The sequence below is a fragment of the Pieris rapae genome, chromosome Z (genome assembly GCF_905147795.1).
Source record: "Pieris rapae chromosome Z, ilPieRapa1.1, whole genome shotgun sequence".
NCBI lineage: Eukaryota > Metazoa > Arthropoda > Insecta > Lepidoptera > Pieridae > Pieris > Pieris rapae.
In genome coordinates, this window is record NC_059534.1 from 8,637,022 (window position 1) to 8,663,946 (window position 26,925).

Sequence of the window (26,925 nt, forward strand, 5' to 3'; positions counted from 1 at the left end):
CTTTCATATTGTGTTTAGCCTATGACAAAAAGAGACAAATAACACTTTGATTCAAACGATGGAATTAGTTCTATTTTGAAAAACATTTTTAGTTTGAAAGTATAGATAAAAGATTGAGTTTTATGTATCTATTTCGGGATTATGTTTTTATGTAACAGGCAAGTAGACGATCAGCCTTCTCTGCCTAACCTACAACGTCAACTTTTTGTGTCTAAGGCATGTCGGTTTCCTTACATTTTGCTTCTCATATTAAAGTATACAGGTAAAAACGACGGCAAAATGAAATGTAGATTAAGTCAATACAAAACTACACTTACCCTCATACTATGCTTGGAGCGCAATGATCCCGCACATGAGCGCCTAGTCTCCATATCAATTTCGTGATCGCTCATGAGCGCAGTCGCAGCTGACGACTCGTCAAGCAATCTACGCTTTGTTAATAGTGGCGCTGATGACAGCTCTGGTACCGCGTAGTCGTAATTCGAACTGTCTGTTGGTAGAAAATTTAATTTTAATCTAAAACGAAAACTAGGGTTGCAGACCCTAACTGGCCTTGGGTTTCTATATCAAAAATACAGATCGAATAGAGGTAATTGTTACAAGTCGCACTTTTTACACAAATTTTTTGATTCATTAGATAGACATTGAAAGCGTTATTGACATGTATCCAGTGCAGGTTTGATTCCCGACGTTAAAGGATTTTACGCGTTTTCTTGCGGATTGTCATCACGATTAACTGACTATAAACGCAGTAATATGCAGATGACTGAAGGGTTTAGAAACTAGCATAGCTAAGAATTCAGAATATTTCCATTTTTTATTGAATAAAAAGCAAGGGAATATTAACTTTTTTTTAACGGTAACTCGAAAGAACTCAACTACTAGAATACATCGATTATAGGTTTTGGTGCGTTTTAGAGACCGGTAAGCGTGCTTTACGACTATGGGTTTGAGTGTTATTCATTAAATTACTCTATTCTCCCGCTGATGAAAAAATAATTTCTGATGTTAGCCTTTAACTTGGCTAAAGCTATGAGCACATCGATTTAATAAAGAAAACGCTCCTTCTGGAAACCATTTTTATTATGATTTCATGCGGAGACATCCTCAACCTCAAGTGGATATATTTAATCACAATCCTGAGTTTGCAGTTGCCTACATTTGTGATCGATCCTAATTATTTAAAAATGTCTGGAGCTGGGTTTTCGAACTACAGTCCGTCCGGTATTAGATGCCGCTTGCAACAATTGCATTTCCTACCACTAATCTTTTAATTTTATAAAACAGTGTACGTAGAAGTTGCAGTTTTATTGATATATTATGATTTTATGATAAGTTGTGTTAATTATTTCATAAGTAAAATCATTTTTCTAGAAGAGGATTTTTGACTTTTTTTATAAATCTTAGGTGTCCGCGTATTGTTTTGTATATTTTTTTCTCTTTTTGGTGTTATTTGCATTGTATACCTACAAATATTTCTGTGTAAATTATTTAAAACTGTAACATAAAAAATACTACCAAAACTTACCAGATAACGCTGTATTAGAATCCTTAACAAAGTCTTTCATCTCTAGCAACACTGTGCTATAGCTGAAATATGGCGCACATTTCAATGCCTGATAGGGCTCCTGATATTCATCAGACTTCACATCCAACCCGCAATCAATTATCATCTTATTGTCAGGCAACATCGAGGATCCACAAGTGTTATAATTCTCTGGCGCTGCCCTTTTTTGGGCTATTGTTGTTTTGGCTAGAGGCGACGCGAAGCATTTTCTATGTCTATGACGGTGTATTATGAGAAACACCGCGACAATGAGTAATATCACTAGAGCTGTAAGGACCCCAACGACAATCGCCATATAGAGTGGATCGTCTTGATGTGCTGTGGGTATTGGTACATTATTGGTTGTAATAGCTTTCGTTTTGTCTTTGACTTGAGTCGGTTTCGAACTCTCAGGAGTGTAATTCCCTTGGGCGACGTCTGAAATATGTAATTGTTTTTATTAATTACGATATATACGTAATAAGTCCCGCGTATGTAGCGTTTACTATATTTATGATAAGTATCTCTTGGTATAAATTAATACTAGTGCTCTATGGTTGCGTTAGCTCTGGGTAAGGTCGTAGGTTCGAAACCAGTCTGTGCACCAATGGCAATACTGTCTATGTGCACTTTAATAACTCGCTGTTACGATAACGGAAAACTTCGTAACTTTGCCTTAGGCCCAAAAAGTCGACGGCACATGTCAGGCAGAGTAGGCTAAAGTTTAATTTAAAAGAATTTAAATTTAAAAAGAAAAATCTAAGAAAGGAAATCACAACTCATCTTAGCTAACAGAGAGTTTAACTGTGTCACCACAATCAAATATTTTAAATAAGAAGAAATCATATATATTTAATAAGATAAATAATGTTCAGCCGTTAACGTCCAAGCATAACTTGGGTAAAATGTCTGACGAATAAAACTTTCGAGGCACAAATTACCTATAAAATAATGAAAATAAATACTGGCGCAGTAATGTATGTTCCCAATGGGCCACTAAATCATGCATTACTGCAAATATAGCCACGACAAAGAAACTCACCTGAATCAAAGACGACTTCACTAATAAGTATCCACCGAGCCGAGAATCGCATCTCGATGCGAACCCACTTGCCGATTCTATGGTGCAATTTGATGCTCACGTTACGAGAGTTCTCAAATATATTGTCGCTCACTGGTGCATACCGAATGGGTTCGTCTTGAAAGTGCCGACCTCCGATTGAAAACGAGATAATAGCCTCAGAGAATACCTGAAACAGTGTACCTGTTATACCTACTACTTAATGATTGTAACGAATTATAAAGCAGTTCGTAATTTTATATATATACTTAAGTAATTTATTTGAGATCATTGATCAATGTTTTTTAAATGGATTGTATATCATATTAAGTAAAAAGTAGCTTTTGTTGCATTGTACTGACAACCTTTTGCAACCTGAAAAAGAATAATAAAGCAATGAAAAATTAATTCCGACTCACCTGTACATCCCGCATGAATTTGTTATTGCAAAAAATATGAAGTGCGCTGAATTCTCTCACTTTATCAAACTCGAACGTAATCACTGGTGGTGTGGGTCTCGAGTCATTCCTCCAGCCAACCCAGGCTAAGTTCTTGGCGGCTTCCCGTATTTCGTCCCCACCAAATTGTCCGTCAACCAACTTTCCTAAACCCCCTTTCAGTTCTTCACCCCACTGGCCGTCATAAATCGAGTCAGTGAGGCCTACATCATTGCTGCGTATGTCGCCCTTTGGCATCGAATACGCAACTATTCCCACTGCGAACAAAATCATTTATATCATGAATAGTCAATGAGAACTAAAACCTAGTCCAAACAAGTGAAAGACCAGTATTCAAGTTGAGTAGGTCGGTTATATTATTGGTTATAGTATACATATGAATACGACCAAAGATTATTCATTTCGGATTTTATTATATTTTTTTAATACCCTGGGAAAGATTAACTGATCAACCTTGAGGTACGGACGACAAAATATCATTAAATAGTACAAATTGTAGATTGTTCTATAAAAATACCAACAATAAATTACACTTTCAATAGGAAATTCAACACTACTGCCACGTTGAAGATAGTGACTCCGAGTTAATGTTCGCTAGGAATATAAACAAAAACTAATTCAAATAAAAGCTGTTCATATTTTAATACCTTTAAAACTTTCACTTGTATGGAAATGCACTTTACACTTTGAATATATCATCGTTTAAGATAATCGTCTAACTAAACACTAAACCGCCGTTACATTGTGGATATAAATTATCATTCGAAGTTAAGATATTCGCAATACCTTATATTAGGGAAAATAAATCTTATGCTCATTTATATTCAACTGTAAAGCTTACTTAAATATAAATAATGGCGATTGCATGACGTCTCTAAAGTAAGCATCGATTTATGTTATAAGCGTACAAATTATTACTTTAACACCACGCAAATCACAACTATATTTCGTCTCTGTCTGTATTATGTTATAATAGGAAACGATTACAAGGTACATCAGCAGCACAGTTTAAATATTTATCGTAATAATAGTTTGACATAATCTGTGCTTTCATAGAACGAAATTGTAGCTTTTATAATCGTCAAAGATTCAGGGAAAACGACTTTAAAAACGAAGGAACGTATCAGAGGTATTATTATGTAGAACGATTTGCAACATTTGCTTATAACAACTCGCATGCACCACGATAACTCCTGGGTATTGCCCCGCCATTACCATGCGAACAATTACTTTTTGTTACATTTTATAGAAAAGTATAATGGCTTCCAATTAAAAACATTTCGTTATGGCACGACCGTGGTGTAATCAATAATAATGTTGCTACAACCCTTTATGTGTCTTGCCTTAATTTTTCGCATCTGCTTAAAGTTGGACTTCTATGTCCAATTTATTGTATTATGTGTACGGTATGAGGTTAAATGATGTTAAGTGAATTCGTCGCCCAGGAACATAAAGAACAGAAAGCTCGCGATCGCGCGATCCGTACTCTTTTCTTGAATTGATTTGCGGTTTAGTAAATCATACTTTGACGGCTGTCAAATGACAAAATCAATTGGTTGCTGATTTAATTTTACATGATTTTGTTATTTTTCATTGTATTTTATTATTATTTTCTGTTTATGTCACACACTGTTATATTTTATTTGATAATATTCTACAGACGGGCAGGAGACTCATCTGATGTTAGGTGATACAGCCGCCCATGGCCACTCGCGCTGCCAAAAGGTTCGCAAGCGCGCTGCCGGCCTTCCAAAAAATGGTACGCTCATTTCTTGAAGGATCCAATAAAGGTGATGAGGGCGAAAAGGATCAATTTTGGGTTTATTCTAATATTTTTAATAACAGGTGTTATGATAATTGCACGTTTAACTAAGATATCACAGTTACAATATATATTTAGAAACGTTTCCTAATGCCACCACATAAATTGCAGATTATAATAGTAAAAGGATCGAAAACCTAGAAATAATATATATGTATTTTGGACAATATCTTACCGTTCCAGTAACACCCATAAAGCTCCACTCGCATGCAAACAGTGCGTCGATGCGAACTCGAAGGGATGAATCGAATTTTCGAAGCCCAAATTGGCGGTTCTAAGTGATTTTTCTTTTCTAAATACGTATTGGTGTTACCGGGTAGAATCTGAAAGAACAATGCGGTAATATTTGCTAAATACTCGTACAAATCTCGCGCTATTTAAAATAAAGTTCAAAAATTTTCAAATTATTTTGAAATCACAACCAAAACTGATAACAATTAAATAATAGTTATCATAACGTAAAAAAAACACAATGTGTGTATTGTGCCTGTATCCAATATAGTCGCAATAAACTAATGCGTGCCCAATTCATAAAAAAATTGCAAATTATATAGCATGTTTGTTTTATTGTTACTAATTCTTTAGGCATTGAGCCAAAAACACATAACTAATGTAACATATTTAATGCCAATTGCACCCATAATCATTTTCAATTAAGGTTCATTAAAGCTGTTTTATACTTGGTATACCAAGTATGGCCAGTTGGGCATTACCTCGCGTCCATCGGCTGGTCGATAGCGCATCCATTTGCCAAGCTTCGGTCGCCAATATTCCAACGAATATTCTTCAGCGTACTCCACTCCTTGAGAATTACCAAATCGCCCTTGTGTCCCGGTCGCCGTTATCACGTGAACAGAATGCAGATTTATCTCCAACCACTCGGTTGACTCCGTCGTAATTTGGGACTTTGGACACCATGCACCGCTCTTAATTTCCTGGTTTAATCTGAAGTGAAAAAGAATTACTTACATTACTAAACTTGCTCCTGCAAGTACTGTACTTGCTCCTGAAAGGTAACTTTCCTAAGTTACCTTTCCGAGTAACTAGATACGTCATAATAAGACTTCAGTCAATAACAAGCCCCGGTGATCAATTATTCGAGAAAACGGAACAACTAGATGATACTTAATATATATATTTGGCAGTACTACAAAAACTTTAACTTAATATGACATAGGTACAGTATTGACAACGTTAACTTTGGCAAAGCTATAAGTTATATACCCTTCAAAACATTCGATGCGACCATGACTTTTATAAACTAATCATAGGCATAGGTTATATTTGAGATCACATACGTCACAAGTCTTAGTTACTCAAACTCCGCTAGCTCGACGACGAGAGCCAAGCAAGCAAATTTTAATATATTTAAAAATAGTGCACAGCAAACAGAATATTTTCAATATAAAAATTCCTAATGCCAAGGGATCGGACACCGGGAAAGGTGATATCGATTTATCATGGCATCCTGACCGCGTTGAATAACTAATACTGCCCAGAATGACATTTCTCATATAAAATTAATAGTTCAGCGATGATCTATCTGAAAGGTCACAATTGCAAAACATAAAGTATAAAAATAATTTTAAAGAAAGCTGAGATTACACCACCGAAAATCTGGTGTCACACCGATAACTGGTCGTCTTTGAATTTGTGTGTGTGGTGATATTTATAATTTCTAACAGTCACTTCACACGTTTTTAACTTGATACGTGTTTGTGTTTTGTTTTTAACTGTAATGTAAGTCCGTATATATATTCTGCCTGCTGATTCTCAGCGTTTTTTACTTTATTATGACATATTCTTTCAATACGTCCGTGAAGGATGGCGCGGTGTCTTAAAATTTTCTTGTAAACCTAAAAGTTAGCGATTCAAGATTGGCGGAGGGATTCTTACCAGTTCTCGTCGGCCGCAGTACGACTTTGATTTCGGAACTAGCTTTAGACTTTAATTTTTAAACATTGACATTAATAAGTGTACATTACCTGTAGCTACCTAAATGAACAGTTAAAACTTTATTTGATTAATGAACTTAAGAAAAGGAAATGGAAATGCATACTAATATAGAGTTTTTATAGCCAATTAGAATGCGCAAGTCATTAATAATTCAAGGTACATTTAGAGCTTAAAACAACTTTGCTACATCATTATAGCTAATACTCTTATAACAGCTCACCTATTCTACGAATTCAGCCATAACATTCATTAGTTAGTGCTTTCATGTATACTGCACGTATCTAACAGAATTATGCAAAAGAGAAAGTTTTGGGAAAACCGGCGGAGACTAGTAAAATGTAGTCATTTAATTAGCTTAATGATTTTGAGCGCTATTTACTAAAGCTAGAATAAGATGAAGCTACGTGAAACATTTATGTACTTTGGAAGTAAAAGTAAGCTCGCCGAGGACGCGTTAATCCGGCTTAAGTCTTATCGGCCGGTGCCCTAATCGGTCATTGTAAAGCTCGAAGGGTTACATCAGCTTACATGAACACATGTGTTTTAATTTCAACTCTTTTGCTCTTAACAATAGAGGCGATATGAGTGCGTTTCAAAACTGTATTATAAACGTTTTCACGGTTCATACATAAAAAGTCTAATTCTTGCCAATTTTCCATGGCTTCGTTCTTGACTTTTGAATATCGAATGTAAGATAAGTAGTGCTCCGTCAAGCATAATAAGCGTAACATTCCCATCAAAACAATTACTACCATCAGCCAATCGGCTGACAAAAATACTAATGATTTAATGAAGACCCTTTATAATATTTCGTAAGCCTGATATAGTATTAAATAATGCATACAGGTAGAATCGTTTATTCCCATTTGGTTTAACAAGGTACGCACGGAATAATATTGGTTAATCTATGACCAAAGTCAAAAGTTGGTAGCGTGCGGTAACCAAATGTCATAAAAAGCCTTAGATACGATAGCTGCCTCCTGTCGCTAGATAAACCTTAATATTTTATTTTATACAAGTTTTATACAAGCTTTCAGTCGTGTATCACAAAATAGAAAATTACTGTAATATTTGCTTATTCAATATATAAATACGGGCTATTATATTAAGGGTCTGTTTCACAATGTATAGATAAAGTATCAAATAGCTATGCAACACAAATTATTCGGAAGATAAAAATTCCCAAGGAATTTCGCGCTATCTGACAGTCGTGAAACGCAAAAATAGCGTTTATCCTACCAATAAGTAATAAATAGCTTATTTTGAACTTATCCGGACATTGTGAAACAGACCCTAAATCTAAATTTTTAGCACTAGCAAAGTTCATCTCCTAGTTAAATTAAACGCATTCACAATTAAATATGCAAGTCATTTTTTTTTCTCTTATGTGTAATCCTTATGAGATGTTAGAAATTATATATAACTTTACGTACTAAATGAAGGTCGGTTCGATACGGGAATGAACTAAAATATATTCATAGAACATGTCGCATTAAAATTTTAAGCACACGATAACTTGTCCCATACGAAAACATAATTAACGAATTAACGAGCGAATACCGCGAAATGATATTTACATTAACGCCGTATTAAATCCCTTAGTTGGCGTATATTCACTTTACCAAATGTAACGATGGACCCTGTGCCCGCATATTAGATGATCATTACCTAACACATTTAATATCATTCATCTAGTAATTTAAAAATTGTAACTGTTTTAGCATTCAACAGTAACATTTTAAACTCATAATTATATTCTAATTTTATTGGACAAAGTTGAAATTTCAAAACTACTTTTTAATCCTTTTAATTGAACACGGTGTAATGGTTGCAGCTACAAAAATTATGTAAAAAAAAAAACTTGGAGATTAAAAAGAGTGGCGGAGAGTTTATTGCCAGTTCTTCTCTTCCGTTCTACGCCCTTGATTTGAGAACTGGCAGTAAATGTAAAATTAGAATCATTTAAAATTTTTTTTTTTGACGTTACATTACATTACATATATGTATTTATTAGTACATTATGTTACCTATAAATGATTTTTGTTTTGTTTTGTTTCTTTTAATAAAACAAAAAGGAACATGAAAAGACCCGTAATAAATGCAGAGAAAGTAAATCTATTTCATTCATTCAATTTCAAAATTATTAAAAAGGCCCGAGAACTGAAAAATGATTTAAATGGCGTACTGACCTCATTATACGAACAAAGCAGTGATAAAAAAATTGCACCAATCTTTAATAAGTCACTCCGTTTTATGAGTAATTAAGCTAGGATGAAAGGAAAACAGGACGCAGCATCGTGTTGCATAACCGTATTATCTGAACCTACATTCAAATATTCACTAAGGGTTCATTTTTCAACCGAGTCGCTCGCAAAATAGGGGAAGATTTGGTCTCTATTTATCAAAACGCGATAGCGTAAGTAAATTTCATACAGAGAAATATTCCATCTACCGGGTCTGCAACATTAGGTTTAAATTTAATGTTTATGCTGTTTCAAATTCCCTCAACTAATATGCAACTAAGTTATTTGAGATATGATCAATATGATGTTAAGGCTTCCAGTTTGTTTGTAACATACTTTTATGCATGCTTTCACAGCAATACTATGCCGCACTCTAATACTGAACGCTTATTGCAAAAGTTGGTTGTATCAAAATTCCATACGCGGTTTTGAAACACGACGTTTGTGATATCATTCATTTTCATATTGGGAACAGTTTTGTTTCTAAATTCAAAAACTAATTTCGAAAATATTTCTACGCCTAAGTAAAGGCTTTGTAAATGAGCTATATACCAAATATATATGTTATAAACAATTGTAGTACTTCTGCCTAGTTTAAAATAGATCGTTTTAAATTGGGATTAGGTATTTAATTCTTCTTAGATAAATTTATATAGTAAAGTCCATATTACATTATATTTTTGAGACAATAAAGAGGCTTTAATATCTCAGCATCTGTAGATTGCAGAAAGTAAGAACTAGGTTTTATCCATTTATTGAGGTTATATTGCTGGAGGCGTACTATAAAAGCAGAAATTAATCTGCATACAAAAGTGTTTTGAAAAGGACAATAGGGAATTTTCATTCTCCTCTAAGTAATGCAAGAATAAAAATCATATTCTTATATTAACCATGCTTTCTGATAATAATAATTCTTTCAAATTTTCTAAAAGAGATTTAAATCTTCCTTTAACAACTTTATTAGTAATATGAATCAAACAAAAACTACTTATGAATTTTATAATTGTGTCATTATTAAAAATGTACATCAACCCTCAATAACATAGGTTATAATTATTATAGCTGTCACGTTTTAAATGTTACCAGCCGTGCGACAAAAGTGTTTTACATGAGCAAAATAAAACTTATAGGTTTACAAGCAAAATTAATTGGAAAAAAATCTTACGATTGATAAAATCTCACTTCGCGTTTAATAATAGTGGTTTCAGTCGGGTTATTAGTGCATTCACTTATCATGTGTCATGCCGGCGCTCCGTCTGACCAATGAAATGAACATCACAATGCATAGTGTTGTTCTGAATTCATCACTATCGACCATTGAGATGACTCGAACTGATTTCAGTTGCGAAACCCATTTACATTTATTATTAATTTATTATTTCACATTTAATTTATTGATAAGGGTTAATATTATAATTTGTCTCGGTTGATGGACATTTAAATGAAATCCTACAAACTCAAAGATCGATTCAGTCTTACGCAAACGACTGGAGTAACAGTATTTCTAGAGAAACCTTACAAACTTCCACCTCATTTACAAGTACATACTACAGTTCATTTAATACACCTCAAGTATTCAAATACCATATAAACCTTTTGATTCGTTGAGTGTATTATCTATTGAATTCTTATAAAAAAGTGTACAAGTCTGATGTGCCGTCTAGTTTACTTCCCGCCTACTGCTATAAACAGATATCTTCATAAGGCAGACCAATAAAAAGCGAAGCTATAAATTCGTAAACCATTATCAATACAACATAAATATTTTATCCCCGATACAAGAATTTCTTGAAACATCGCTCATAAAATATTTTTTACCAAATATCAAATTGATTTCTGTTACGATAATATGCTAATGTAAATCAACTACACCGGTAACGATATTTACGTGATTTGCAGCGGTGCACCACTAAGACGCGATCATTAAGCCTTATTGACGCTTACTGTACCGTCGCAGTCATCAATGATGCGTTAAGGAGCGGCTCTCGTAATTGATATCAAAGTCTTGAGCAGCGCAAATGATTTAAAACTGTATAATTATTGTGTTAAAGATCACATTCACGAAGTATTTATGAATCCTTTATGTCTTTGACATGACGTCGAAATAAACAGAACTGAATTTCCCTTTTAATTAGTAACAATGAACACTATTTAGACCTTGACTTGTTTAGGTTATCGCGGGATGTGGTTAAAAAGTGTATTAAGAATATCCATAGCGCAAAATCACACATCATGAGCACACTCCACATACACACCATCACGTACATACCCAATTAAGCCATAACACAACCAATTAAGGCTTAGTTAAATTAATTAAATCACAATTAGTTAAATGTATTAAATACTTTTTGTTTGTTTGTTCCCTTTTATAAATCCTTTTGTTGTTAAATGTATCATGTATTCCATCTTCGGCTATATTCTCAGTGTATTTGTTTGTAATTATATATAATTTATGTTAGCTGTAGGAGTACTAAATAAATAAATAAACAATACATGAAATATTAAACCCTGATTACTACAACTAAATTATGCATCTATTTGTGTATACAAAAACTTGCAAGGAGCAGGTATGTGCGAACTTCATACAACGCTTAATTGTTGTAGCGAGCTAAAGCTGCCAACTATGATAAAACTTGCCTGTTACTTTGACGCCAAAACTAAAACTTATTAGATAGGCTCACTGTTGAATATTTTGTTTTACAGCAAACGATACTTTACAATATCGATTATCAATTTAGTTTGAAGTAATCGTTATCGTCCGATCGTAAACGGATAGTTACACAAAGTTTACGGCCTGACGGCGACATATATACTTTATATTTAGTATAATGTAAATTCAATACGAATGTAGGGAAAATCTTGTGTATCGATTGTAATTACTGCTTAGGGCCTGTTTCACAATGTTATTATTTATTATTTATTAACTTATTGGTAGGATAAACAGTATTTTTGCGTTTCACAACTGTCAGATAGCGCTTACGTCATGAAATGCGAAGTATCTTATTTGGAACTTTTATCTTCCGAATAATTTACATGTTGCATAGCTATTTGGCACTTTATCCATACATTGTGAAACAGGCCCTTAGTATAATGTAAATTCAATACTAGGGAAAATATTCTGTATCGATTGTAATTACTGCTTAATGTTCTAATTCTGAGTTAACACTAGGCGGTAGTGGGAGCACGTTTTAATCGAAATTGTGCGTGGTCATAGTTAAACAATAATAGTTATTAACAATAAGCTTATCTCAATCAGGCATAAAAGCAATCACGTAAAAGCGATTGTATTATTTGAGGGATTAGATATATAGTAATGAAAAAAGCGGGAATTAATTATTAAATAAAATATCAACAAATTGGAATATGTGACACATATGACCTACAATTGATAACAATATAGAGCCGTTCATTAACAGTCAATGATAATCAATTTAGTAAACATAAAATTAATAAACAGTTCATAGGTGTATGGAAGGTAAAAACATATTTATTTTTATGTTTCCCTAAATTAGTAAATAATTTATGTCCTTTGGTATTATAATTATTAATCTTCGAATCCAACCCTTTACCATCAAATTAAACATTTTCAAATAATACTGAAATTCAATCATTCGCATTGTCACGAAACAAAATTCGAGTGAAAAATATGTTAACAGAAACTCGGCCTAGTAACAATTTAATTACGTTGGTACATATAAAATAACTTAGCGTGTCATCGTGTTAGAGTTGCTATAGTTTCTATATTGTTGTGCCTTTTATACAAAACCATGCGACACGCAATTTCCACAAAACCGGAGTTATTTTTTTTTATTACATTAAAAACACAGACGTCTACTGTCATAATGTTAAGGGAATGCTTTGTCTGCAACGCTGGCCGGTAAAATATAACCTCTTTATGTTGCATCAGCTCAACGCTATCTTTGAGACAAACCATATTGCCTCCCTGAACTTTCATTTCAAAAACCGAACCTTGCAAGGCTGCAATATCTTTGAACGGCATAGTACATAAATATAATGAAGTTTCATATTTCACTGTAAGGCGGACAAAATCCTAGATATTATCCCCTTGAAAACAAAGAAAACGCTTCCGACTGTAAAGCACAAGCTAAAATACTGAATAAACCCTTTGACTGATAAACAAAACTGACACAAAGTAATATATACCCGCCATTTTATTAAAAGACGGGGCTTTGTACATAGACATATTTATAAAAACTGAGGGACAGGCTCAACTTAGTTATGTTCGCCTCTCGGGCCATAGTTGTTATTAATGAAACTATAAAAGAAAGAAGTTTTAAGGCTTTTTTTATAGAACAGGGGGCAAACGGGCAGGAGGCTCACCTCATGTTAAGTGATACCCCCGCCCATAGACACTCAATGCCAGAGGGCTCGCGAGTGCGTTGCCGGCCTTTTAAGAATTGGTATGCTCTTTTCTTGGAGGACCCTAAGTCCGTTATTCGAAGTATTTCCGAACCAATTCGGTTCGGAAATACTTCAGTGGGCAGCTGGTTTCACTTTAATAGTTCAAATTGAATATCAAATTAACAAGGTTTTGTAAAATGCCTTTTTTTATATATAAAATAATTTGTATTATCTACATAGATATCATTTATATACTAATACTGTAAGACAACTGCAACTGGTTAATAAATACAACAAAAAGACGACCATCATCTCTATGAACCAACAAATGTAGTACTATAAGATTTATCGTATCCTAAATTATGTAGGAGAGATCCATGAACACCGAAGCCAAGGTTTCTTACTAGAACAATATTGTGAAATTCCTAAATTAATTTGAGGCTCAGATATATTTACCTTCCATTCTGTGGTGCGACGTTATCATTGTTGAACGAGGAGCTTGCAGTGATGTCTTTGTCGGGGATCAGACCACTCTCCATACCCAGCGGAGCGATGCATTGAGCTGAAAACAATACAACAACTGTTTATATGAAGACTTTAGCGCCGTGTCTACACCGTGATAACACCGCCACGATTCTGTATGACGTTTCAAAGCGTAGAAATAAGGCAAATATTCGGAGACAGCTTTAGCAGGAAAGTAACCTAAAACTCATCGTCAATTCTCCTCTATAAAACTCATCGCTAAATGCTTCAAGATAAGACACCAAATTAGAAATGTATATCTAAATGGTGTTAATTGGAGCAGAGCTTAGCTGAGATAATTGCGTAGTAATTATCTAGATACTCTATGTATTAGTATTATTGACAGTAAACAGATACCGTCGTGTCATTTTAAATTTAGGTAATCGACCTTGATGATTCTGGGATCAAAAATTAAGAATACTTTAGGCATTTTTACAAACAATATATTATATTATACTATTGGATCCAAAAGCGCAATCTGCCAGGCGGATTTATAAGTCTAAAACATCGAAGGCTTTACAAAAACGCGTATGAAAAATTCGTTGAAATCGGTAAAACCGTTTAAGAGCTGTTCAGTGACACACTCGTACAGTAGAATTATAAATATATATGTAAGCAGTTTGATATGCATATTCGATTGAAATCGGTTAAGTAGTTAAGTAAACAAAACTTGACGCGTAATTTATATAATATATTAAAATATATTATATAAATTACGCGTTTATCTACATTTTAAGTAGCCTCCAAATATATTGTTTTAATTCTACTCGCGGGGAAGCATTACAGTGCGGCCTCCGTCTAAAACGACTTGTACCGGTGACGTCATGCCACAACCCCCTAGTGTTTACACGCAAAATTGGAACATACTGCAATAATTAATAATCGTCTGCGCGTATGTCGATATACGATACGATCTTTTGTTTTAATGAATCAAATTCTAGGGTTAAAAGCGCAACGGTCTTCATATTTTATTTAAAAAAAATAACTTTTTCCTCAATTATAATTATTTCATAATAAACATTCAAAAAGTTCTATTAAAATAATTAAACACAAATTATTAATTCGAACGTCCAACGATATTTCCACTTCAACCGTTGTTTACGTAGCAAAATATAAATTGGGGAAATGTTCAATTCAATGAACCCACACACTTCAATAAATTGCATAACAATAATAGCATAAATAATCAATGTACCATATCGCATAATCTTTTATAATCGACCCTACCTAAGTCATAGCGAATATAAGTCGCTAATAAAATTACGTGTATAAATAAAGTATTCATACACTAATGTGAGAATATTGCAGCCGTCTTCGATGTAGGAGAATTAATATTCGAGTATCACCTTAACATATGACCATACACGTTATAAATTAATTGACATCGGAAGTGGCACGTTAAAGTTAACTTAATTATTGAGCATTGGAAGCCGAATGCCACAATTATATGGCAATTATAAATTTCGATCGACCTGAAAACCAATGCTGCATTTAATATTTCATAACGAAACGACATCACATCATTTGCGTTGGAGAAGTATCATTACCGGCTGAAACGGTTCCCGTAAAATCATTACTTATTAAATTATATTTTATTAACGATACCGTTTAATTACTTCGACAGGCCTACAAAAGTTTTTTATAAATAGGTATTAATTATACTTAAAAACTTAATTATACCAAACTAGCACCGCGATTTCGTTTCGCCTTAATAATTGTTTTATTTAGCTTAATAACAGCATATGGACACTACGACATGAACATTTTGATATGTTACTCCTTTTATAGAGCAAACAGTCTCTAGACTGTTAACGCTTTTCCTTTATAATACTAAGTACTAAATAAAACGATTTTTTTTTATTTTTCTCTCCATTTATTTTTTCCTCAAACAGGAATTAATAAAACAAGCCGACTGGTTCCATCTACGAGTTTTGCGCATAGCAATATATTTTGCGATTAATTTTAGATTATCTTCGTGATACAGTGAATAAAATCGATCATAGCATTGACACAAAAACAATCGCCAGCTTGACAAGTCGGTGTCACGATGCCCGTTCCCAACTTCCGGCGAAAAGCTCTATGATAATTACAATGAATTGTAACACTTGTGTAAGAAAATTGAATTCAATACACGTGCTGCGTATTCGTGAATTTTGTCGTTGTCGGTCTCAAAAAGGATTCATTGAAATGTATGTTTTGTGCGGCGCCAGTTATATTTTTAAACCGTGCGATAAGATCGGTTAAGATGTGTCATGTACAAAAATGAGGCGAGGGAACTCATGACTGCGATAAACACAGTAATAGATGAATCGTTTTGAAACTATTATATTATTAACGGTATAATTAATATTTTTTTAATTTGTATAATGTACTTGCTCGTTACATCATTGAGAGCTTTATGTTTGTAATGTAATATAACACAAAGCAATGTCGTTCATTATAAGTTTATTTATTATCTGAAAATTTAATTATAGCCTGTTGAAAAAAAAAACAGTTCACAAATCGCGCAAGAAGCAAAAAAACACAAATTAATAAATTCGCAAAATGCACATAAACAAAACTTAGTGTAGACTTCTCCCATGGTTTAAAATGTATTAAACTTTCGCATTTCATAATATCCTTTCAATTCTAATTTCCTTAACTGGGTACTCAAACCATCCGCTCATTAGTCAATCTATCAAAATATGATATCGCGTGCTAGGGCCAAGCGCAAACAAACAAAGTATTTATTCATACTAAACATACAATATAGGGATTGTTAATTAGCCTCAGGCGCTGCCGTTGATAACTCTCGGTCGCCACTGGAATGTACTATTTATTAGACAAGCCATAAGCGGAAGCGTGCAAACTTCTTAGAAGCTACACGGGAATATAAAACTACTTCGAATGAGACGTCTTGATTTCACAATTCACCTGCTTGCTAAACCGAGACTGAACCAAGGATCAAAGCGAAACTTGAACAATTGTCTTCCTATCCTTTACAACCAAGTAAATAATGAAAGAGGGAACCGCTGACCTCTTCTGTCAGAAATCGTTTAAGGCTATCAAATGTCTGCGAATAGGGAAACCAAACAAAACTATTTGAGTGTCCTCTACTAAGGATAACTCACAAATTAAAATATACAGTCCCCTATCTTTATTTGTGAACACGATAAAACTACGATTGATGGTACACGGTTTTACCAATAGACAGGTTTAGGTGTATCAGTATATATTAAGATTTTATCTAAATTGACTGAGCTTTAAAGATAATTAATGGAAAGGTCATGTTTTTGAAATACAAGTAGGCGAATCTACGGAAGTTCATATGAGGCAGAGATTCGAATTTATTTAATCGGAAACAGACTCATAGTGAAAGGATTCAAGTAAAATACAAAGTTATTAATAACGTCATTAATACTTTTCAATTATATGTGATTTAGGAAGAGTTGTCTTAATATTAATGTGATTAACGTTGCGACAGGAAGTTACTTAAAAATACAACATATCAATCAGACAAAACAAGAGATTCTTGTCGTCGCTAAACAAATATTCAGGGCATACAAACAATAACTATGTTATTACAGGAACTGTTTAAAAATTGCAGCTGTAACGTGCAACTCAAATTATAGCCGTGAACACTGTTATACACGGCACATGTTTTTTATTGCCCCACACAATTTTATATTTATAAAAACTATTATTTTTTCACATTCTTTTAATAAAGTTCATACAATCACCCAGCACAGTGGACTATTCAATCATAATTTATATTCATTGAGTCACCACGGTCAACGATATAAGGCACCGAAGAGAGATTTATATCAGAAAACGCACAGGCAATAATTATTATGTAAACCTAAGCTATGCGCACGTGGTGCAAATGTGAACAATGCATTCCTATTCTTAATCATTCGCATGCAATCACTCTAAGTTGTCAGGAAACTGTGCTTATAAAACATAAGATAAGTATAATCAAACCCCATGAGTATATAAAAATCCTCAATAACTTTATTTCAAAATATTTACTTAACCAGATTTTAATAGGTACAGATTCTATACAACAAAATTTAAATGAAAACATAAATATATCCGATTTTTACGAATGAATGGTACCCATTGTAGTCAGCACAAAGAGGAGAGTTTACCTACGGGTCAAATGCAAATAGGATTCGCTTGTTGCGTGTCTAGATATTTAAGCGATGGCCTCTTGTTGCTCAGCGCCGGTGAACAAATTGCAAACGTCATATAGCCAGTTTTGAATATTAATAAATGCTAATAAATGATCCTGCTATACGCAAAACCATTTACTTAGACCAGCGGTTCACAAACCAAACATGCTTCCTGTTAGGAAAATAAGCGTCATCACGGCTTCGAATGTTCATAAGCAATTCCAACGTAGGCATTATCGAAGCTACTTTAAAATACTATACTGTTGCGAGATAGCTTTAACAAATATACGAGGCGGGGAAAGTTTGAGAAGCATCGAGCTTGTGCGTGCTTATGCTCTTGCGTGACATATAGTCGTCTAATGAATAATAAACAGCGCAATAGCGGCGACTAGTCGCTACTCATTCATATCCATCCATAAAAAGCAATATTCTTTCCATAAATGGTTTGAATGTCAACTTTAACAATGAACAATATAGGCCTTGGCTCTTGTATGTATCTGCTACCAGGGGACACGTAAATCTGGGTATAACAGCTCCACTGACACGTGAGCATTGCTACTTCTGAAATAACGTCGCGTGACATTCAAAACATTGTTTTAATTACTTTTACTGCCCGCGCCGGGTTGGGTAACATTCGTTTCCCCACTTGGCAATTTAGAGTTTCCAGTTTCAATTCAAATCTTAAAACATAGGCGTCAAACATAGAGCCGTTCACTCGATTAAAACACAATAAAAAAGAATGCCCGCAAATCATGCTGCAGGCGATTTTGATCGGCCACACGTTTTTTACCAGTGGTTTTGCACTTATTTTCGAAATCGATACCAGACGAACAATAAAGTATCGCGTCCCGATGTGACGGGCTCGAAAAGCGTTTGAGAATATACCCCTAGCTTTCGCCGTCAAAGTGAGGTGAATTATTAATCATATTTTAGCAGTTTGCCGTTTCACTCCCAACGGACTTAATACTATTTTGTATGAAATGAACGTTCTTAGCCGGTAGACGCTAAGCTTAAGATGCGACCGCGGCTTCCGTTTTCATTCTTTCAAATCATCGGCCATGACGTGATTCGCCATTGTCAACGCGACCGGTCGAGAACGTGAACAGCTTAAAGAGTCTCATTGAATAAGCTTTTAACAAAATCGTGCGATGAGCTTACTTGTTATTTTCAGCTGTTATTGTATTAATCTGGAAAACATATAAAGCTTCCAAAAGCTAGAATAGTCGCCTGTTATACGGAAACAAAGTAGAGTGAAGATTTATTGTACAATTTATTTTAACAGTTTTTATATTTAAAGTCAAATATGGCTTATTATAAAATCTGATCCACATTTCCGTCCGTACCGCCTCGAGCACTTTATTAATCTCGGAACACGACACAACACATCGACCACAAAGTTAATCAACTCCGTGTTTCTAATACGCCTAACGACTCATCAATATAAAACAGACCAGACCAGCCTAAGCTGATAGAAAATAACGAATCTATATTTACTTTATCGCTATATTAAGCTGATATAGTCTTAAAAATCATAACACGCCTCCTATTGTGTGGAGGAAATAGAACGCAGCGCAAGTTAATCGATTCCTTTAAATTTACTAAACTGGCTCACATGAAAGCCCTCCCAGAGCGTGAATAAATTCTTACAAAACATTACAACCGAATGCAGCGCTTATTAAAACATTTCGCACTTGATCGAGTTTGCGAGAGTCGCCGTCCGCTTAACGTTGAAGTTTCAAATTAATTATTCAGGCCATCTGAAGTCCTACGTATAGAGAAACATTCCTATAGCTCATAGGCTAAGTAGTATCGGTCGATTACCTCAGTTCAGAACTAAGAGTCTAGTGTCGCGTGATCACTTTGCTACGTGACTTAACGACACTTAATCGGGGAGGTAACGAAGTGTCAGTGATCCTCACAAAGGGCCTGAAAGGGCCGGTCCTCGAAAATCTCAATAGAATATTAGGTAGTTAACATTTCATCTGGAATGCAAGGTCGCCGTGGCATAGCGGGCTTCGCAAACGGTAGTTTTCAATAAGCTGGGAATGTTTTATACAGGTTCCGTTCGGTCGATTTGCATTCGAAGTCGCTGGACTACAATTATTTACTCTTTCGAACTGTTCTCACCACACTTTGCTTTTATTTATTGTCCTCGATAAAGTTTACACCGCCTTTGCCCCTTTGGCTATTTGTATTTACACATAACTTTTATTTCTTATTATTATTCTTATTTACAGAGTCTCGACTGTACATGGTTACCCCTGAGAATATAAATTTATTCAAATTCTATATAGCGCCCTTTCTATCAAAAAGGAGTAGATATCTAAAGGATTTTTATCATAGTTATACATATTTAATGAGTATAAAAGATGACGGCCGCGAAGTGCGTAAAATTAGGTTCAGTATTCAAATGAGTCTTATGTTACTTCAGGACAAGTCTTATGTTTTTCTTTAAAGATATACGGGTGGTACTTTGAAGATAATCTTTAATACCATTAGACATATTTGTATTACATATAATAAAGGATAAATCGTTGTGATAAGATAAAATATTATTACAATAAGGTAAAATATTATTAGAAAAAAGTAATGATTAATAGTAATGCATTATTACCGATACACTTTGCATGTTCGTAAGTAAGGCATGACTATAAAATGTTTTAAGTAAAGTACGCTAGTACAAAACCTATTTTTCTAAATTCATACGGCACTGAATACCAGACAATATAATGAGTTCGTATAACCATTTTGTCACGAAAACAGGACACGATGACAATTTAAAAGCACGCTCATTTGCAAAAAAATCGGTCAAGTATTTCTGACTCTAGTAGTCACTAACTACTACATAATTCTAACAAGCTGCATTTCGTGACTTTTCGCGTTACACCTTTCATTCGCAGCCATATTTTTTTGTCTTCATCTACGAGTTAGAATTAAACACCTCTATTCCAATCTATTATTATAATCTATAATTGGTCTATGAATCAATCATATGGCGAATGGTAGATGCATATGAGTCTAGGGTACGTTAAAATAATTTCTTAATTTTCAAGACCAATGGAATAGACATCCTAGAATTGAAGTGAAAAATCATAGGTAATTTGTAATATATAGACCATAAGAGAAAGATTTTTGTCATAAGATAAAAGTATTTTATTCTACAACTCTTTATAATTATATGTCGCCAGATGTAACTAAAAATAAACTATTAAAAATTGCTTCATATTTTATATGTATAAAGTTTGCAATATGAAGGCAAACAGAGTCACCGAGACTTACTTGTCGTCGTAATATAATTACGCGAGCTCCTTATGGTTGCAACTGCATTGTTTTCAATGTTTTCAGAATTTCCCCGACGCATTTCCTAAGTCTTCATTTTGCATGGGCGCCGACGGTCGCATACTTTTACGACCTCCCATACCTTGCTACTTAGCTACATAGGAAATACTTCATACACCTGAAATATTCTCTTTATACCGCCACGTAAATACTTGAGAATATTTTCCTACGGCGAAATTTAAATTCAATATTTTCCTTGCCTTATATTCGACCCCAACATTGAATTCGTGATGCATTTTAAGATCCATTAGTTTATTTAGGTTCTAAAAGCTCTCGACACTTTGCTTGTGGAAAAGATGCTATGAATTTATTAAATTTTAATGTGTTTACAAGGAATATTGTGAAAACTAGCCAAAGTATAAGTCCTATTTATGGTAACACGTAAATGATATTGCATTTTGTATAAGATAGTACTACGTTACTCGACGTTAACTATACATTAATTATAACCTTAGATAGATAAAAGGCAACGGGTATTTTACGGGTGTAAATTTTTTTAAGTCGTAGATATTTATTATAAACTTTTTGAACCTTGATAAATTATAGCGCTCAACATGAATTATTGGTTAACAAGGACTTGGAAATCAATGCAAGCGAAAGCTAATAAAATAGAGTTCATTATTTTATAATCGTAATGGACTTCATCTTAATTACAAACAAGCAAGGATGGGCGGATTTCATAAACGTTTTCGAATTAATTATTCATTTCTACGTATCATAAGTTTGTATGAGGTTTATAACAACCGATATTTTTTTATGTAATAGGAGGCAAACGGGCAAGACGCTTACCTAAGTTAAGTAATTGTAACCTCCGCCCATTCGGACACTGACAATGCCAGAAAGTGCGTTGCCGGCCTTTCAAGAATTGGTACGCTCTTTTCTTGAAGGACTCTTAGTCGACTTGGTTCGAAATTACTTCAGTTGGTTCTACATAGTGGTTGTCCGCGGCAAATGCTGCGTTAGAAAACGCTCAGTTGGGGAAATAATTTTAAATAAAAAAAAAGAATTCGATGTAGAGACTTTTTATTATGGATTTTTATTCATTACAATGAGGCAAACAAAAAAATGGACGATCTGCCTATTATGGGCAGACATAGAGATATAGAAATGAACGTTAAACTATACAAAACTTGTTACTGAAGTAATAATTCATTATAAGGTACAAAGTTCACAGAATAAAAGCTATTTCTATTTGTATTAAAGCTCACCAAGGGAGTTATTTTAATAAGGAGATTCTTTTGTCTTATCCAACATTACGTTGAGACTTATATTCTCGAATTACAACTACTAAATAACAAAAGAACTCTGAAGCTAATTGGTTCAGCTTCCGATAACGAAAACTAACTTAGGTTTTTCAAGCTATACGTTGGTATCTACTTACTTACATATTTAGGACTTATTTGTACTTATTTTTGTTTATATATTTTCCATAGAAATTGTTTCTATCTAATAGAAAAACAAATGAGAATTCATGTAATAGTATAACCGTATTGTTATGCACGCTGTAGGTAATTTTTTTTTTAGAACAGGGGGCAAACGGGCATTATGCTCACCTGATGTTAAGCCGCCGCCCATGGACTCTCTATTCCGGAGGGCTCGCGAGTGCGTTGCCGGCTTTTTAAGAATTGGTACGCTCTTTTCTTAAAGGCCCCTAAGCCAAATCGGTTCGGAAATACCTCAGTGGACAGCAGGTTCCATAAATCGGTGGTTCACGGCAAAAATTGTCTTGAAAAACGCTCAGTTATGGTTGGTATCAGTTATTAAATATTATTGACTTCATACATATTATGTAATTAATACAAATATATTCGAAATCCAATATCTGCTATTGAGATATTTTGTTTTTTGTTCATTTGTTTACAAAAACGCACGCCTTTTGTTTATCTAGTCATAATAGTAAATTTACGTGCAACACACAAGCGATAACAGATCTATATACCGTTCGACCGAATACATACGTCTATTACATAAAAAATACGTCCTCAATATAGAGCTCGGCAATATTGATGAGAGAGGTGGCCAATTATCGGCGGCCCATACCAATACCTGAAGTATGGAAACTTCATTAGGGGTGGTAATGGGTTTCACGATAGCCCGGATGGTGTCATGTGATGCAAGTGACGGAATTGGGAACCGCATTAGTTTGTTCCAAGATGTCATACGGCAGATCGCATACGCTTTTGGGGAAAACCGTGCTAAAAATCGGACAGGGCTTTAAATCCAGCCGCTACAGCAGTGTTCTTAACAAGTTAGTTGGTCACTTAATCACTTCATCATCACTTCATGAACTCTCACTAACTTGATATAAACCTGGTTATATGATATTATAATCTGAAACTCGCAGCAGCACAGACCTTAAGTTGTATATGCAATAATAATAAATATATGTGAGACACTCCTTTAAAAAATTATAAAAAAATAGTTCACGACGCGAAGTAGACAGAGAAGCAATCCCAACTTTTTCTAAAGAAAACAAACGAAGAAATGTGCGCGCCCCGTTGCCCAAATTGGAGTTGCAGGACTTGATAAAAAGACTAGCAACCCCCACCTTAGCATGGGTAAACGTGACCCATTCTACCCGACCCAGTCTAGATGAGTGAAAAATGCAATAAATTCCGTGTAGTCTTTTTTGAGATTATTGCGAAAAGAAAGGACTCGTTTTAACTTACATCTTTTCTCTATAACTCTTATCGATAAGGCAGCGTTTGCAAGAAACGTTCTCATTCCGGTTTTAAAATATTAGCACTACATTTTTTTCTTATAACAAAATTCTTTAAACATAAATCGAGGTGAAGCAAAACTTCCTCTCAAGCGAACCTTCAAACACTCGTGATATAATCTTAGATCAAAAGATGAATATTAAACCACAGATAGTTTATGCAATACTAACCCCACACAGAACATTAAATAGATGTTAGATTAAGGGAAGCAGTTTAAAATGCGCTAATGTAATGCTATTAAACATAAAATATTTTCAAAAAGACTAAACAAAAATAAAACACACTTATAAAGTCGCAATTCGCTATTGTGTGTTTAGCCTTTGAGCTTGTGTAATTTTTAAGATGAAATAAATTTATATGATGCTTATAGTACTATGATAGCGACCGTATGAACTTGCCACGTGCTAAGGATTCGTGTTTTGGGTGCTTTCATTTCTTAACAAAAACATAATAATATTGGAAATGCACAGATGTTGGTACAATATAAACAAAAATTATGAGTGTAACAAAAATAAGTTTGCTTCATACCTCAGATGGTATACCTAAAAATATACATGGTGTTTATTTTCTACTAAGTACTACATTACTTTTTTATGCAACTAAAGCGCAAACTAGCTGCTGTGGTCTCTAGTAGAATGACCAGCGCTGTGGAACATTCCGCTCCTCAGCATACTGCAATCCAAAACAGTCACAGACCATTTGAAACGGACCGAATGGAAAAAGGGATTTCTTTTTATTGTTTTTGATATCTCTCATTTTCTTTCTTTGATTATTGTTATTTTGTGTGGTTACGTGTGTGTGTATTTGTTTGTAATAAATGTTATGTCTATGTTCTTGTTCCAAGATTGAGTTGAGTATATTTTATGAGAGCTACTTTCACAAGATAAATAATTAGAAGAATAATTTATAGCTCTGTGATTTATATGAAATTTATCTTAGTGAAAATAGCAATAAAATTCGCGTTGATAAACCAATTTCAACAAGACCGTCGGCTACAAAATATACGGCGTATATTTTGCTGTGAACCGATTTCAGTTACATCAACCAATCAGCTTGGAGATGAGCTTGGTACGTGGTATGTATAGTGTACAAGCTTTAAAGTATCCAAATTTTTGATTAATATACGAAAGACAGGAGATCAATTCTCTTAATACAATGAAGCATTAATCAGTCGCTACTCGCTACGATGGAGTTTTATTTTGTGCGCATGTTAAAATTCACTTATATTTTAAGACTTATCAAACCGATAGAAACACGCGAACTTATAGCGAAAACCAAATTTCACGTTTAACATGTAACACATGAATTGCCCTACATTCAGCGGGATATATACAGTTTCACACAGTAAACACAAGTGTAATTTTTTTCTAACCAATAAATCGGCTTTTGTAACTGCATTATACGGTTCTGGGCGCATAAATTAATACTCTGTTAACCAGCCTTTTAGCAGGAAAATAGTAATTGGGCCTTTGATATTGCGTGGAAATGGCGGTTGTTATTTCTCCCATTTTCCTATGCGAAGGTAACGTGAGAGAAGCTACTACAATACTTTCTTTGATAGCGTTTCATATTTTACAAGCATAGAGCCTAGAGCCTCAACCTTGCGGGTGTGCCTTCGAACCCTGGCTCTGCATTAATACATTGTTCTATATGCGCAATTTTTTTTATAGAACAGGGGGCAAACGGGCAGGAGGCTCATCTGATGTTAAGTGATACCGCCGCCCCTGGAAACTCTCAATGCCAGAGGGCTCGTGAGTGCGTTGCCGGCCTTTTAAGAATTGGTACGCTCTTTTCTTGAAGGACCCTAAGTCGAACTGGTTCGGAAATACTTCAGTGGGCAGCTGGTTCCACAAAGTGGTGGAGCGCGGCAAAAATTGCCTAGAAAAACGCGCAGTTGCAATTAATAATCTATTACTTATATTCATAAAAGATGAATGGGTGTATTGTAATATTTTACTTAAAGTACTGTTTTCCTCTCTGCGACGTCTGTGATACAGGATGGACCGATGAGAATTTCTTACTTCGCTAAGATCTGAATAGTTATTTAAAACTCTTTGTCGTTAAAAGTCACTATCACAGCGCTGAGAAAACCTAAATAGTATATGTAAGCACACATATGATTTCAGTACTCATACAGAAACCTATATGAGCATATGCTATCATTAAACCACAATAACCATCGTTCCCCAACTAAACACGAACAAAATGTATATCTACACAGAATTTTCACAAATGATATTTTAGTATTGGTTCTAGTAAAGTGCTCTTTCTAAATTACAATTTATCTTTACAATACAAAGCCGTGGGTTGATTTAATATAAAATTCAATATAAACCGCAGCTTTGTAATATTTTTTATTAGAACGTGTGCCCGGTGGGCGTCACAGGATTAAATATAAAACTTGTAAGGCCTTAATCGATGTACCAATAATTATTACTTTTGTTAACATGAATTAAACATCTGCGGTAATGCGTTTTTAATGAGAAAAATATTGTAATACAACGTCATTGAAAAGAAAAATGTGTATAGTTTTTGTTCATATATTGGTTTTTTTTTCTGTAATTTATATTTTTATTAACTTGTAATTTTATGCATACTAAAACTTCATAGACATCATTACACTTTTCTGACAAGTTTAAAATCGAAATTACTGAAACCGGTCTAAAATGTTTTTTCGTTTTAATTAAAAATATATTGCCTGTAAAATAAAATAAATCCCGTTGCCAATCTGATACGATCTATGGAA

The 26,925-nt window shown here is 34.2% G+C and overlaps 1 protein-coding gene across 2 annotated transcripts in view; it reads right to left on the reverse strand.

The window, feature by feature from the left end:
* LOC110993966 (discoidin domain-containing receptor 2) overlaps positions 1–26,925 on the reverse strand; it is a 37,890-nt gene that overhangs the window by 7,363 nt on the left and 3,602 nt on the right. For both annotated transcript variants that reach the window (XM_022260406.2, XM_022260407.2), the window contains exons 3-9: positions 13,904–14,009; positions 5,600–5,831; positions 5,062–5,209; positions 3,026–3,321; positions 2,589–2,796; positions 1,529–1,984; positions 318–490 (exon numbers count right to left, since the gene is read on the reverse strand). In XM_022260406.2, the coding sequence (XP_022116098.2) occupies positions 318–490; positions 1,529–1,984; positions 2,589–2,796; positions 3,026–3,321; positions 5,062–5,209; positions 5,600–5,831; positions 13,904–14,009 (1,619 nt within the window). The remainder of the gene's footprint in view (positions 1–317; positions 491–1,528; positions 1,985–2,588; positions 2,797–3,025; positions 3,322–5,061; positions 5,210–5,599; positions 5,832–13,903; positions 14,010–26,925) is intronic.